Source organism: Epinephelus lanceolatus, chromosome 12 (genome assembly GCF_041903045.1).
Source record: "Epinephelus lanceolatus isolate andai-2023 chromosome 12, ASM4190304v1, whole genome shotgun sequence".
Lineage (NCBI taxonomy): Eukaryota > Metazoa > Chordata > Actinopteri > Perciformes > Serranidae > Epinephelus > Epinephelus lanceolatus.
In genome coordinates, this window is record NC_135745.1 from 42,610,761 (window position 1) to 42,623,313 (window position 12,553).

General features: G+C 39.5%; 1 protein-coding gene and 1 pseudogene across 1 annotated transcript; both read left to right on the top strand.

The window, feature by feature from the left end:
- Positions 1-579: 579 nt before the first annotated feature.
- LOC144465137 (THAP domain-containing protein 6-like) lies at positions 580-3,693 on the top strand (annotated as a pseudogene).
- A 1,816-nt stretch (positions 3,694-5,509) lies between these two features.
- On the top strand, positions 5,510-8,621 carry LOC144464964 (immunoglobulin lambda-1 light chain-like). Its single transcript, XM_078172807.1, has 3 exons — positions 5,510-5,896; positions 7,607-7,906; positions 8,028-8,621. The coding sequence occupies exons 1-3, from the start codon at positions 5,758-5,760 to the stop codon at positions 8,189-8,191; spliced, it is 603 nt and encodes a 200-aa protein (XP_078028933.1). The 5' UTR covers positions 5,510-5,757; the 3' UTR covers positions 8,192-8,621.
- The last annotated feature ends 3,932 nt before the right edge of the window (positions 8,622-12,553 follow it).

A 12,553-nucleotide genomic window follows, 5' to 3' on the forward strand; every position in this document is an offset into this window, starting at 1 on the left:
GTCGGACCAATGACATGGACCCGTCTTTTGCACTGTATGTCAGTGACTAAACTACAAAAACAAGACCTGTAAATGGACATGCACATGAATGAGGCATTGCCCTGGGGGATTATATTGCAGCTAGCTCATCCTAGTCGACCAATTCAAAAAGTTACTGTCCTGATTTGTCATTTAGACACCAAACATTCAAAAATTTGAGCTTGACAGAGGGAACAATGCAAAAAGCATAATTTGACCATAATTAGATTTTGTAAAAGAGTGAAAGTTATGCTGTTGACATGTATGTTTGCAGATTTTAAATGAAATAGCTTTTTATTCCCTCTATTGTGCTTCAGTAACTTTTATATAAATTTAATGGCTCGTGGAGCCAAGTGTTCAGGTGTATGCAGTTAGGTAAGCTTAAGTAGGACAGGGCCTTTTTTAAAATGAGGTTTGGGTTGAGTCTAGGAAATGATACCTATGTTGTGGTGAGGGCAGGTAAACCATAGACATATAATACGTAGACGCCGCATTGAGCCCTGAATCGTATGTCGAAGTCGCCGCCATATTGGATGTGGCAAGCTGGGGAGACCGGGCAAGATGCCCCACTCATGTGCTGCTTGGAAATGTACGAACCGTTTCACGATCCATACCAGATCCCAGGGAATTACCTTTCACAGGTAAGACTGAACAATTACTTTTGATTGTATTTGGCCATTATAACATCATTTTGAGAACAGAATTTGATGTTGTGGATAATACTATGAAGTCTCGCGCACAATACTGTGACTTCCCGCGGTCAAACCAGACTCCAAACAACGAAAAAGTCAATCTTACTAAACAAAATTGCCCTGAACGAACTACTCTGATTGTTGTCAGTTGCTTAGCTAACTTTTCTTCTACTATGTAGGTTTCCCAAAGACAAAGAGCTGAGAAAGCTGCTAGCCCGTCCTCCATGCTCTGCAGTGAGCATTTCAGACCTGAGGACTTTGACAGAACAGGTCAAATAGTCCGGCTCAGAGATGGAGCTATTCCTTCTGTCTTCTGTTTCCCAGCTCATCTCCAAAGGGTATATCAATAGGCTGTATTAGATAAGTCAATGCCACACTATGCTGAAAGTGTTTTATTTTTCCTTTCTGAGGGCTCTAGTTTTGCAGACCGGGCGAGGCGGGGGCGCAGCGCACCTGCGCTTCACCACCTGGGTGTGGCCAGGCGGATTTTGTAAGTTTGGCACACCGTGCGCCTGGCGCAGCTACTCCTCTTTCCCACCTCCGTCCCTCCTACCTGCGCAAGTCGGAAAGAGGGAGGAGAGAAGGCGTGGAGTGGGTTTTACACACATCACACCAATCAAATGAGCCCCTCTCCTCGCCCTTAAATGTGCCGCGCGAAAGCGTAATAAGAGTTTACTCAATTCGCCATGGCAGAAGAGAGCAGCAGCGTCAGACGGCCAAACTTCTCCCAGGAGGAAACTGATGTTTTGGTCCGGGAGGTCCAAGCTTGCAGTGTCCGAATATACGGAACTGCGAGCAGACCTCCACGGGCTGATGATGCAAAGGTAGCCTGGGAGGAGGTCACCACAATTGTAAATCAATGTTGCGTTTCTCTCGTGCGCGCGCGCTCTCTCTTTCTCTCTCGCAGTCTCACTCTGTTTCTTTTCTTTTGACTTTTCTAAGATGACAGATGCTGAATATATACTCCCTATCTGATGCTGTGGCTGTTTGTGGTTGGCTGAGAGGGATGTGAACTCATTAGTTTGCAGCTGTGTTAATCAAATCAGGTTGGGTTTCCATTACGCGTGCCAAACGTGCCAAACGGTGCCAATCCCCTTTGATCTGACATCAGATGTGACGGGACAGTCGATACAGAGATTCATTTATGTGCTGATTGCAGATAGTTGCATTGCCTGCGCTGACAGGAGACCTGGTTTCAGGTGGCGAGCTTTTAGCGCACCTTCAGCGAAGCCTTTTAACACTGAACTATCACTGCGGCAAGCTGGATATGTCGACACCTCCCCCTGCTGCACCGCCACACCCATCTCAGCGCACCTCGGTCTGCCAAACTATCAAACTGAGCGCGCCTTGGGTTGTGCTGCTCGAAACTAGCTTTGCGCGGGGTTCGCCACCCTGCACTGCGCCGGGAAACTAGAGCCCTGAATGTGAAGGAATCAGCTGTGTATTTTGTATTACCCTGTGAGATAATTCAAATATTTTATCCTTCACTTTAGCCTGTGGCTACCAGGACATCTCAGACCTCAAAGAAGGCTCAAGAGAGCCTGTCAGTGGACTGTTCCCAGCTCGTCCAAGAGACCGAACCCCTTCCTGTGCCCAGTGTTGTGAGTACTAAGTACTATATGCCTCAAACAGCTATGAGCATCACGACCCTGGTTATATTCAAACCTCTTGTCACCCCCACCCCCTCCCACCACCTCCCACTCTCTGTCACTCTGTTCTGACATACTGACGTACACACATGTACATACATTGAAACATGTCGTGAATGTGCATCCTAGACACACACAGACACACAGACACAGACACACAGACACACACACACACACACACACACACACACACACACAGTGCTGACAATACAATTGAGGAGTGATGTGATTACAGTTAGAATGTGACTGACTGTGACTGAGTGATGTCATACAAACATGACTATTTTCATCATCGTTTCTAGGACCACTCCTATGCACTGCCTTTGTCACCTGATGATCTGAGGGCCAGACTCAGTGAAGCCTTGGCTCGGGTGGAGAGTCTGGAAAGAGAGAAGCAGAATGCAAAAGATAGAGAAAGGAGGGCAAAGAACACTGTCCATGGTGTTCTGGAGGCTCTAAGGGTGAAGCAACTCATAAATGAAGAGCTGAAAGAGAGGCTCGATTCATTCTCAGGTAAAATGAAAATACAGATTTGGAGAAAATTTTAACTTGAGTGTATAAAACTTTCCCATTTTGTTACGTAAGACTTCCTAGTTATTTCAAGGGTACTTACTAATTAGCCTGTGCTAATTGAATTTCAGATCTTCCAGTACACCTCCTGTCAAAACAGAGCCATGAATACACCAAAGACCAGAGGGAGTTTGCCGTCACTCTCCACTTACATGGTCCAAAAGCTAGTCTCTCCAAATGAATCTCCCACATCCACATACACTGCAAAATTCATGTTATTTGAAGCCTTTTTTTTCTATCTAAGCTGTGCATATTATTTAATCCCGTTATGACTGCACAGAGTGAACAGCAGACATAGCTACACTTAACATAATCAACATTACCATGAATGAATAATGATAAACCATAAATAGAGGACCTTAAATAGATCCCCGTCTCTGAGTTTAATTGTTTGCTGATGGGCATTGGCCGATACTGCTTCCAGTGATTAGTGATCAGCCACAAAAATCCTGATCAGAGCATCCATATTAAATAACTGCTTTTTCTTCTTAGCGAGGTGGATGAGTTCTGTGGATGCCAAGAGTGCTAAGAGTGTTATGTGTCACAATGGATGGGCATGCCTCCAATGTCAGCATGTGTAACCAACTTGGGTGCCAGCTAAAGGGAAACCCTGTTGAGCCCTTAAGAACCTTTTTCCACATCCAGTGACTGGTGAGAGGGTGTGTGTGATGATGGATGCTTGCCACATGTTGAAGTTAGGACAGAATATGCTGCAGGCTTACAATCCAATAACCAGCACCACTGGCCAGATCAACTGGACATAGATCGTTCATCTGAATGATGTCCAAAAAAAAGATGGATTGCACGCTGTCAGCAAGGTAACAGACAAGCATGTGAATTTTGATTCACAGAAGATGAAGGTGTCCTTGGCTGCGCAGACACTGAGTCGCTCTGTGACAGTAGCTCTGTGCACACTGAGGGACCTTGGCTATTCACAGTTTCAACACTACGAAGCAACAGCTGAATTCATTGAGGTAATACTAACATAATACTCATAGTAAGGTTGTTTTTTTAACAATTAATTGTGCAGCCCTAATGCAAACCTTGTTTTTTATCAACATTTACTGGCCATGCTGTGAACAGTGAATCCTTTTTATATTTTAGAAATTAGACTAACGACTCACGGGAACATGATATTGTTTATGATGATGATTCAGATGCTTTTGTTAATGCAAACATTTGCTTTTAGATAACTGACAGGCTCTTCGCCACCAGGGGTAAACACACCACTTCCCTTTTCGCAGACTCTTGTTACATCACCATCTACGTGACAGCGCCTTTCAGTGGCCATATTTGTTATGACAACACATCCACAGTATAATTTCTGCACTATGCCGCGGCAGCTCCAGGAATCCATGACAAGACGTGAAATCAGCGGAAGACGGCGTGTAATCGCAGAACTGCGTTTTCCTGAGGGGTCTAACTGCTTCACAACACACATGCCACCATATCTGGAGGTGAGAAATGCAAGACTTGAAATATTTCTTCATCCTCTGCAGGAGGGCATCATTCGTCATTGTAGGTAGTAGTAGCCTAGTTATGTAAGGTGGCGCCACCTACTGTACAGGAGTGGAACGACTACCAGCACTTGTTTTTTCGAGTGTGAAATTGGAGGTGTGGCATGAGACTGTGAGAAATCAACCAGTTGCATGACAGCCCTGTAAAAAGCTCCTTGGAGGCAAGGTGCCAGGTGTGGATGAGATTCTCCCTGAGATGCTGAAGGCTCTGGACACTGTTTTGCTGCCATTGTTGAAACACTGGTACAGTGCATGTAGAGTGGCAGACCAGGGTGGTGGTTTCCACTTATCCTGAGTGAGCTGAAGTGGCTTTGTAGTACAAGCCTCTGGCCTGGGAACACCTTGGGATCCCCCATTAGGAGCTGGAAAGTGTTGCTGGGGAGAGGAACGTCCTGAGAACCTTGCTCAGCCTGCTGCCCCCGTGACCCAGCCCCAAGTAGTGCTGCAAATGCATGGATTCAAATGAAAGTCTAAAAATGATAAAAACAAAAACAAGCTTTAGCATTTTGACAAAGTTTCAAATCTTCTGCTTTGACCTGCTGCAGGAATAAAGTCCATTCCTCCTCACAATGCTGATGTTGTGGATGTTTATGGTCCCCAGAGGATGAATCCTAATATTGATTTAGTTTGAAGATGTCTTTTCAACTGCTAATCAACAGAGAAATGTCTCATGAGCATATGTGACACAATATTGATATACAAGATATTTGAAGGCTTGAAAACAAAGTAGAATGATATCAATGTCAAACCCTATATACATCCATCCAAACACTGACATCACTTTGAATCAATGCTTAGATTTCAACTGACAACAAACCTTTTCAAGCAATAAGCTTCATTTGATCTTGAATATTTTTCAGCTTCAGTTCAGCAAAAATATTTGAGTGTTAAGCCACTAAGTGTTTACAATATTTGTCCTAAACAGTAGTTTGACTTGTTGAGTGTTTGTTTGTGTCAACAGTAACTCTGCTCTCATGTGTTGCACTGATTTCAAAAGTAGGAGGATCACAACTCTTTATACTTCAAATCAAAACAAGACTACAGAGCAACACACACTGGCTATGTGGACAAGCGTCCTGTCATCTGACGCACATCCGTCATCAATCAAAGTAATGGACAATTTCAAAATGTCAGCTGATGATGGTGCTGGATAAAAACTTAGCAAAGTCAGTAGGATTCATCCTCTGAGGAACATGAACGTGTCAAGCAACCATCCACGGAGACACTCTGCTAGTGTGTCTAAAAAGGAAATCAAAGAAGAGACAGTCATGTTAATATGAACATTAGAGAAACACATCATGGAGCTGAAATATGATACTGCTTCATCATTTGGACTCCTTCACCTCAGCTGACACATTCAACAGCACACAGGTTTTTGTATCACTCTCTCTCACTGTGGGAGGTGGATGGTACAGGATCTTTGGCTCAGGAACTAAACTGTTTGTAACAGGTAAGAATAAAGCTTCATTTTCCTTCAGTTGTTTTATTGAACAAGTTGAAAATGTGTTTTTAATGAGTTTGTGCTGCTTCAGGCTTTACATGTTAGTTTTTTCATCATTAGTAGAGAATTCTTGCAGCCATGCAGCTATTGTTACATAAAAAAGTTTCATCATTCCTGAAAAGATGTTTAAATCTCACTGCACAACTCAAGTTATTCTTTATTTCTGCAGGAGATTAAACTGATTCATATAGAAAAAGTAGGATTATTGGAAATGTTACAGATATACAGTATTTGATCCTCTCAGTGATTCAGCACCATCTCTGCTTTTTATTAAACAACATTATATATGATATTAAACACTATTTATATATATCAGTAAATGTATTATGACGAGCACATATTAACAATAATAAATATATATATTTCAAAGGATGAATTTTGACTGATGATAAATGTTTCTTAAGATGGTAAATAATTATTAAATGAGGACATATATGTATATATATATATATATATATATATATATTAAAATATAATATATTACAGCAGCTACATTTTGAATATTTCATAAAGACTTTTTTATTAATATTTAAATGATATTCGATCAGTGATGATATATGATCATAAACACACAGACAAATACACACAAAATCAAAACTATATATTATGTCCAGTGTCATCTTAAATATATGACGGCAAATATTCTTTGGAGGGTAAATGTTGGCAGATTGTATGCATAAGTAAATACAGCTGATTTAATTTCAAAAGGAAAAAACTGTATTATATAATATCATAATCAGTATTATTTTTAAAGACGACTGTTGTGCACGCTGACATGCTGTGTTAATTGTAGATTAACAAGAAGCTAAAAACTGACATTTAAAAGTTATTCAATTAATTGTTATATGTTGGTAAATGTGAAACCTGTCGTGTTATATTGTCATCAATAAAGGGAAATTTGTATTTTATGTGAAGATAAATTATTGTTCATTGTTTATCAAATATTTAATATAGAAGAATAAAACTGTAAATTCTGTGAAGGAAAATGTCTTTACTATATTATATTATATTATATTATATCTGTTATGCTTTATTATATTGTAAGTTACTCCGTTTAGGATCAGCATTTTTTCATCTTATTTTTCATTTCATAGCAGTTTTTATTCGTATTTCACAAGTGATTGTGTGTTGTTAAAATTGTTGAAAATTAATATGAATTGTGGAAAAAAAGATATTATTTATATATCAATATTTTAGATTGTCAGAGTAAAGTATACGGTGGTAAATGTATTGTTTCTTGTTTTACGTGAAGGTAAATATGTAGTAAAGTATAATATGTGTATTCATGTACCCGTCAGTTATTTAAAATACAGGAAATCTATTCCCTTTTTATTGGAGGTAAAAGTGACAATTTTTGATGTAATAATAATAATTCTTGTTAAATTAGAGTGAGTGAAGTTTGTCCATTAAAATAAAGAATAGTTTCTTTAGTGTCCATAGAAGACATGCTGACAGTAGCTGCTCAGTGTGTTTGATATGAAGGTGAATCCAGTATATGTAGTGAACTTTGTGCTGTATTGATGAGTAGTTTAGTGATCAGAGTCCATGTAGTTTCCAGGATCAGACTGAATGCAGTGCAGTGCTGTAAGCTGCTGCTGACTGTGTGAATGTGTGTCTGTGCTGCTTGTTGCTGCTGCTGCTGCTGCTGTCAAACTTCAGATGAGCAGGTAGTGAAGCCCGTGGTGAGCGTGTACCCAGCAGCATCCAGAGCCCACCTGGAGGGGAAGAGCTCCCTGCTGTGTCTGGCCTCAGCCATGTTTCCTCCTCTGGTCCGCTTCTCCTGGAAAAGACAAGAGGAGAATGGACCTCTGCTCCCTGCTGAGGGAGAGCAGCTGGAGCTCAGAGAGTCGGGACGCACCGCCGCCATCTTGCTGATCCGTCAAAAAGAGATTGGTACATATAAATACCGCTGCTCCGTCCAGCACCAGGGGGGCACAGTGGAGGCCCAAACACAACAAGGTAATGAAGGCTTGGTGACTGTGTTCAGCAGTGATTCAGCTTCATGTCAAAGAGAGCAGAGGAGCAGAGGACTGACATTTCTCACTGACACTCCAAACATTTCACTCCTTTTCTCTTTCAGAGGTTTCCTACTTTCCAGTCCAGACTTTCCAGTCCAGGGTGAAGCTGCTCTGTGTGCTGTACACAGTGCTGATAGTGAAGAGTCTGGTGTACTGCTGTGGACTCTCTCTGCTGATGATCCTCAGAAACAAGGGACCGTCCACCAACTGCACACATGCTGACTGACTGTTTTCTGCTCGCCTTTTCTCACCATCAAATCTCATCAATTCATCTCATTTATCACTTTGATCAGTGTTCACAAATGTCACTTATGACGTCTTGTGCTTGGTTGTAAATTTTATCTTTTTATGCACAAGTTAGATAGAGTCATCCTCAACATATAAACACACACACACACACACACACACACACACATATATATATTTGCAAGCATAAATTCTGTCTTGTGTTATTTTAATACTTCAGTTTGTTTCCACTTTTAAATTTGACTTGTATAATAACAGAAATTGAATCTGAATCATGAGCTGTCTGTCAGATATTTTATTGTTTGTAGTATTTCTTCTGTTCTTGTGTTTCTTTTTAATACATTCTGCAGAGTGCGGCAGGTTTGTCAAATTCTTTCAGTGTCACATTCTCAATAAAGTGAAAAATCAAAGTGTCTGTGTTTTATAAACCTCTTTGTTTTGATGGATTCCAGTTTGGCTTCATAGCAAATAATCAGAAACACAATCAGCTTCATTGGCCGTGTATGTTGACACCTACAAGTCATTTGACTCTGGTTGTAAGTAGCTCTGAATATACTTTCACACAGCACCAAGAACACATGTACAGGAAGATATGAATATAAGCATACACTTAAACAAGGACATCAAAGCTAAACAAAGATCAGCAAATATATACACACAGCTATTATATACAAGTCAGTAGGTGTGGGTGTTCCACCAGGTTCAGTGCTGAGCCCCTTTTATAATTGTGTCAGTGTGGATGTAAAACTCCACGCTGATGACACTGTTGTTTACACACATGAACAAACAGCAGAGCGAGCTGCTTTGAAGCTACAACTGCTATAAAATGATTACACAGCGGCTTCATCAGTCGGCCTCAAGTCTGAATGTTGCTGAAATAATGGAGCTGTTTGTTTTCATCATTCAATAAAATGTCACTTAACTATTAGAGTTTGATCAAGATGAAATGGATTGGTATAGTTACTGATTAGACGGGAATTAAGATTTATATTTATGGAACACATTTCAAGACAGAATCACAAAATGCTTCACAAAGAAATACAAAAGTTAGACATGTAGAAAACATATTTGTGATGAAGTCATGTATGAAGAGTATTTATTTAAACATGGCAGAAAATGAAGAGATGAATTTGAACTTGTTTTTGTACTGACGTGTTAAAAATGTATGCACTCTATGATCCTGAGGTGAAGCAACATGGCCGCTCTAGTTCTGCTTCAGAAACAGATAGAGATGTTTTTTTGAGGGGGTGAAACAACAAGATGACTTGTTTGTCTCCGTGGTTTGTGTTTCTGTCTGAGTGGTTTGTGTTCTGTGGCTCTGATCAATGATAACACATGTAAGACTTATTTTTGGAAATGAAGCGGTGGAGGAGTCAGTGCTTCAAATCCTCTCGTGCTGATTTAAAGACTCTGAAACTTCAAACTTGTGTGAAATTGTATTTTTACAGAGACATTTCTGAGAAGATTTCAGAAAGAGCATTTAAGAATAGTTGAGCTGATTTCTTGGTGTGCTGTGACTGTGAACATGCTGCTGTTTTGAAGCGTAGTTTAGTTCTTATTCCCATGTGAACACTGTAGTGAGTGAGTGAAGTTCCTGGAATCTGGATTCTTTAAGCAGAGTGCATGGTTGTAACTGTCATTGTGTTGTTACTGTGAGAAAAGCTGCAGAGCAGAAACCCACACAGCCCATCTGCTGCAGGAGAGGAAGTGTTGATGGGCTGTCAACAGTTTTTTATGAGTCCTAATAACCACTGAGAACAGATTCATATCTGCTGCTGTACACACTCATCAACTGCTCTCCCTCTCTGTGGCTGTTTGTCTTTTCTCTTGTTGTCTGGAAGCCTTTTTTCCACTGAGCCCTCCACCCACACACAGCTGAACTGAGCCCAGAGAGCCCTATGCTATAAAGAAGTCTTCAAACATAGATATACCTGTTAGAATCTGGCTCACAATATTCACATCTAGAATCAAACTGACATTACTGTATGGTAGTGAAGTGTGGGCTCCTCTTGTAAATCAACATCATTTGTCTGTTCAACTATGTGCTTGGAGGAGCGTGGTCATGCAAACAGATTCTTGTTAAGGTTCAGCAACTCAAAGTGCTTTTTGATCAAATAGTCCAAGAAGTGAGGAGCTCCAGGAGCTAAACTCAGGAAGTCAATCAGCAGCTTTAGTATGTTCCTGTTAGCATTTTCACAGCACAAACAGCTGTGAAATATCACACATTTCAAAGCACAAGCTATGTTGTGATGTCATTATTTGCAGTCAATGATTATTGATGCATATTGACAACATGCTCAATATTGAGTCACTTTTCCTGTTTGTTACAGTGCAGCAAACTGAGAGAGGTCAACCTAACAAACATAGACAGGAAACTCAAAGAAATGAGACTGAATACTAAAATCAACTCTGATGTTCAACTTGTCATGACAACAACATTCATCCACTCCTTAATGTTCTGAAATGATTCAAGTTAATACTATAGCAACACCATCTGACAGTGTTTTTATTGGACTCATTTGATTTCTCTATGTTTTTATATGGAAAGGCATCAATTATGCACTTTAGCACTGAATATGGATTTTTCTTTTACACAGGAAATGACACCACCTTAAATATTTGCTAAAGTTTCTCTGCAGACAAACACATTTATATTTAAGAGAGATTTTGAAGCTGAAAATATATTTTTCTTTCCACATCAAATATGTTCAATGAAATGATTTACGCTTTGTCTGATGTAGAAAATAAAAGTCAAAAATGTTTTTCTTTCATTTATTAAAACTGGGCATTGAATCAAAGAATAACACAAACAGTCATAAAAAATAAAAGCACTACTGTTATTACTAATAGAAAAATAAAAATGATCAAGCTGAACTTTACAGATTTGATCAAATGTGATTAACAGTCAATAAAATAGAGATGAAAGCAAAAAGCAAAGTACAAGATTTGGATCAAAAACTAACTAAAGCTGATAAGATGAAGAAAATCAATAGAAATATTCAATATGATGTATAAAAGAAGCATTCTATGATAAAAACAGTGAAAGTTGCTGTGGGAGTTCTTAGTAAGCCTGTTATCTTCTGATCATATCTCATATGTGGATTTTGAATGAAGTTATCCTGAGATAAGAGTTTTCTTAATATTATCTGTATCATCAACATTTGTTCTCTCCAGATAATGAGATCATTAAGATGTTGTCATTAAAAATGGATTCAAAGATGATGTTGGTGTTATTTGATCTTTGGATTTTCTATCAACAAAATCACTGAATGTATTTTACTAACAAGTATTGTGTGTGTATCAAAGGCTGATAGATCTTATTCCTCTGTGCCATAGAGCTCCATTGTTGTCCAAAAATATCAACACTTAATAACCATTAAGGCTTCATGTACAAATATATGTGTGTATATTTGTATTTATGGATTTAAGACATGTGGATGTGAAATTTACAACCAAGCGCAAGACGTCATAAGTGATATTTGTGAACACTGATCAAAGTGATAAATGAGATGAATTGATGAGATTTGATGGTGAGAAAAGGCGAGCAGAAAACAGTCAGTCAGCATGTGTGCAGTTGGTGGACGGTCCCTTGTTTCTGAGGATCATCAGCAGAGAGAGTCCACAGCAGTACACCAGACTCTTCACTATCAGCACTGTGTACAGCACACAGAGCGGCTTCACTTGGTACTGAGGTGGGACAGCAGCAACAGCTGGTAGAAGTAGTAGAATATTGTATATATTTCAGATTGTCTACTTTAATATTTTATTATTTATTTTATTTTAATGTCTACTTTAATATTTTATTTTATTCATTTCATTGTCTATTTTAGTATCTCATTTATATCTTCATCTTTATCTCTTGTTTCCATTCATGCTGTATTTCTATTTCTACTTTGCACGGAGCATTGGAACAAAAACAATTTCCCCCCGGGGATTAATAAAGTATTCTGAATCTGAATCTGAAGTGACGGTGGAGGTGGTGTTGAAGCTGCTGGTGGAAAAGTAGAATTCTGCGGCACCACATTAGAAAGAAGGAAAAATACAAAGTCAGGTGATTTGAAGAGTGAAAATGATCAATTCAAGTATAAAGTATAAAAAGCTTCTTTTTTGTTTGTGGCACAGATTTGGTATTTTTGTAAACTTTGGGATCTCCACTAGAATGTCAAATAAAGTTCAGAGGGTTAGTTTGTAAAGACGAAGCCAGCGGAGGCTTCACAAGAGTTTCAGTCCAGGTGTGCTCCTCATATGTGAAGCAGTGGTTATGGTGCTGTTCTCTGGAAGGAGCTCAGGGCTCTGCTCTCTACTTCCTCCATGTAGAGGTCAGACACAATGGGAGACACTG

Bases quoted from the DNA above. Each gene is read 5' to 3' on its own strand.
- LOC144464964 (XM_078172807.1), top strand. From the start codon at position 5,758: ATGATACTGCTTCATCATTTGGACTCCTTCACCTCAGCTGACACATTC. The intron at 5,897-7,606 runs GTAAGAATAAAG...GTCAAACTTCAG, and splicing joins AACTAAACTGTTTGTAACAG to ATGAGCAGGTAGTGAAGCCC. The intron at 7,907-8,027 runs GTAATGAAGGCT...TTTCTCTTTCAG, and splicing joins GGAGGCCCAAACACAACAAG to AGGTTTCCTACTTTCCAGTC.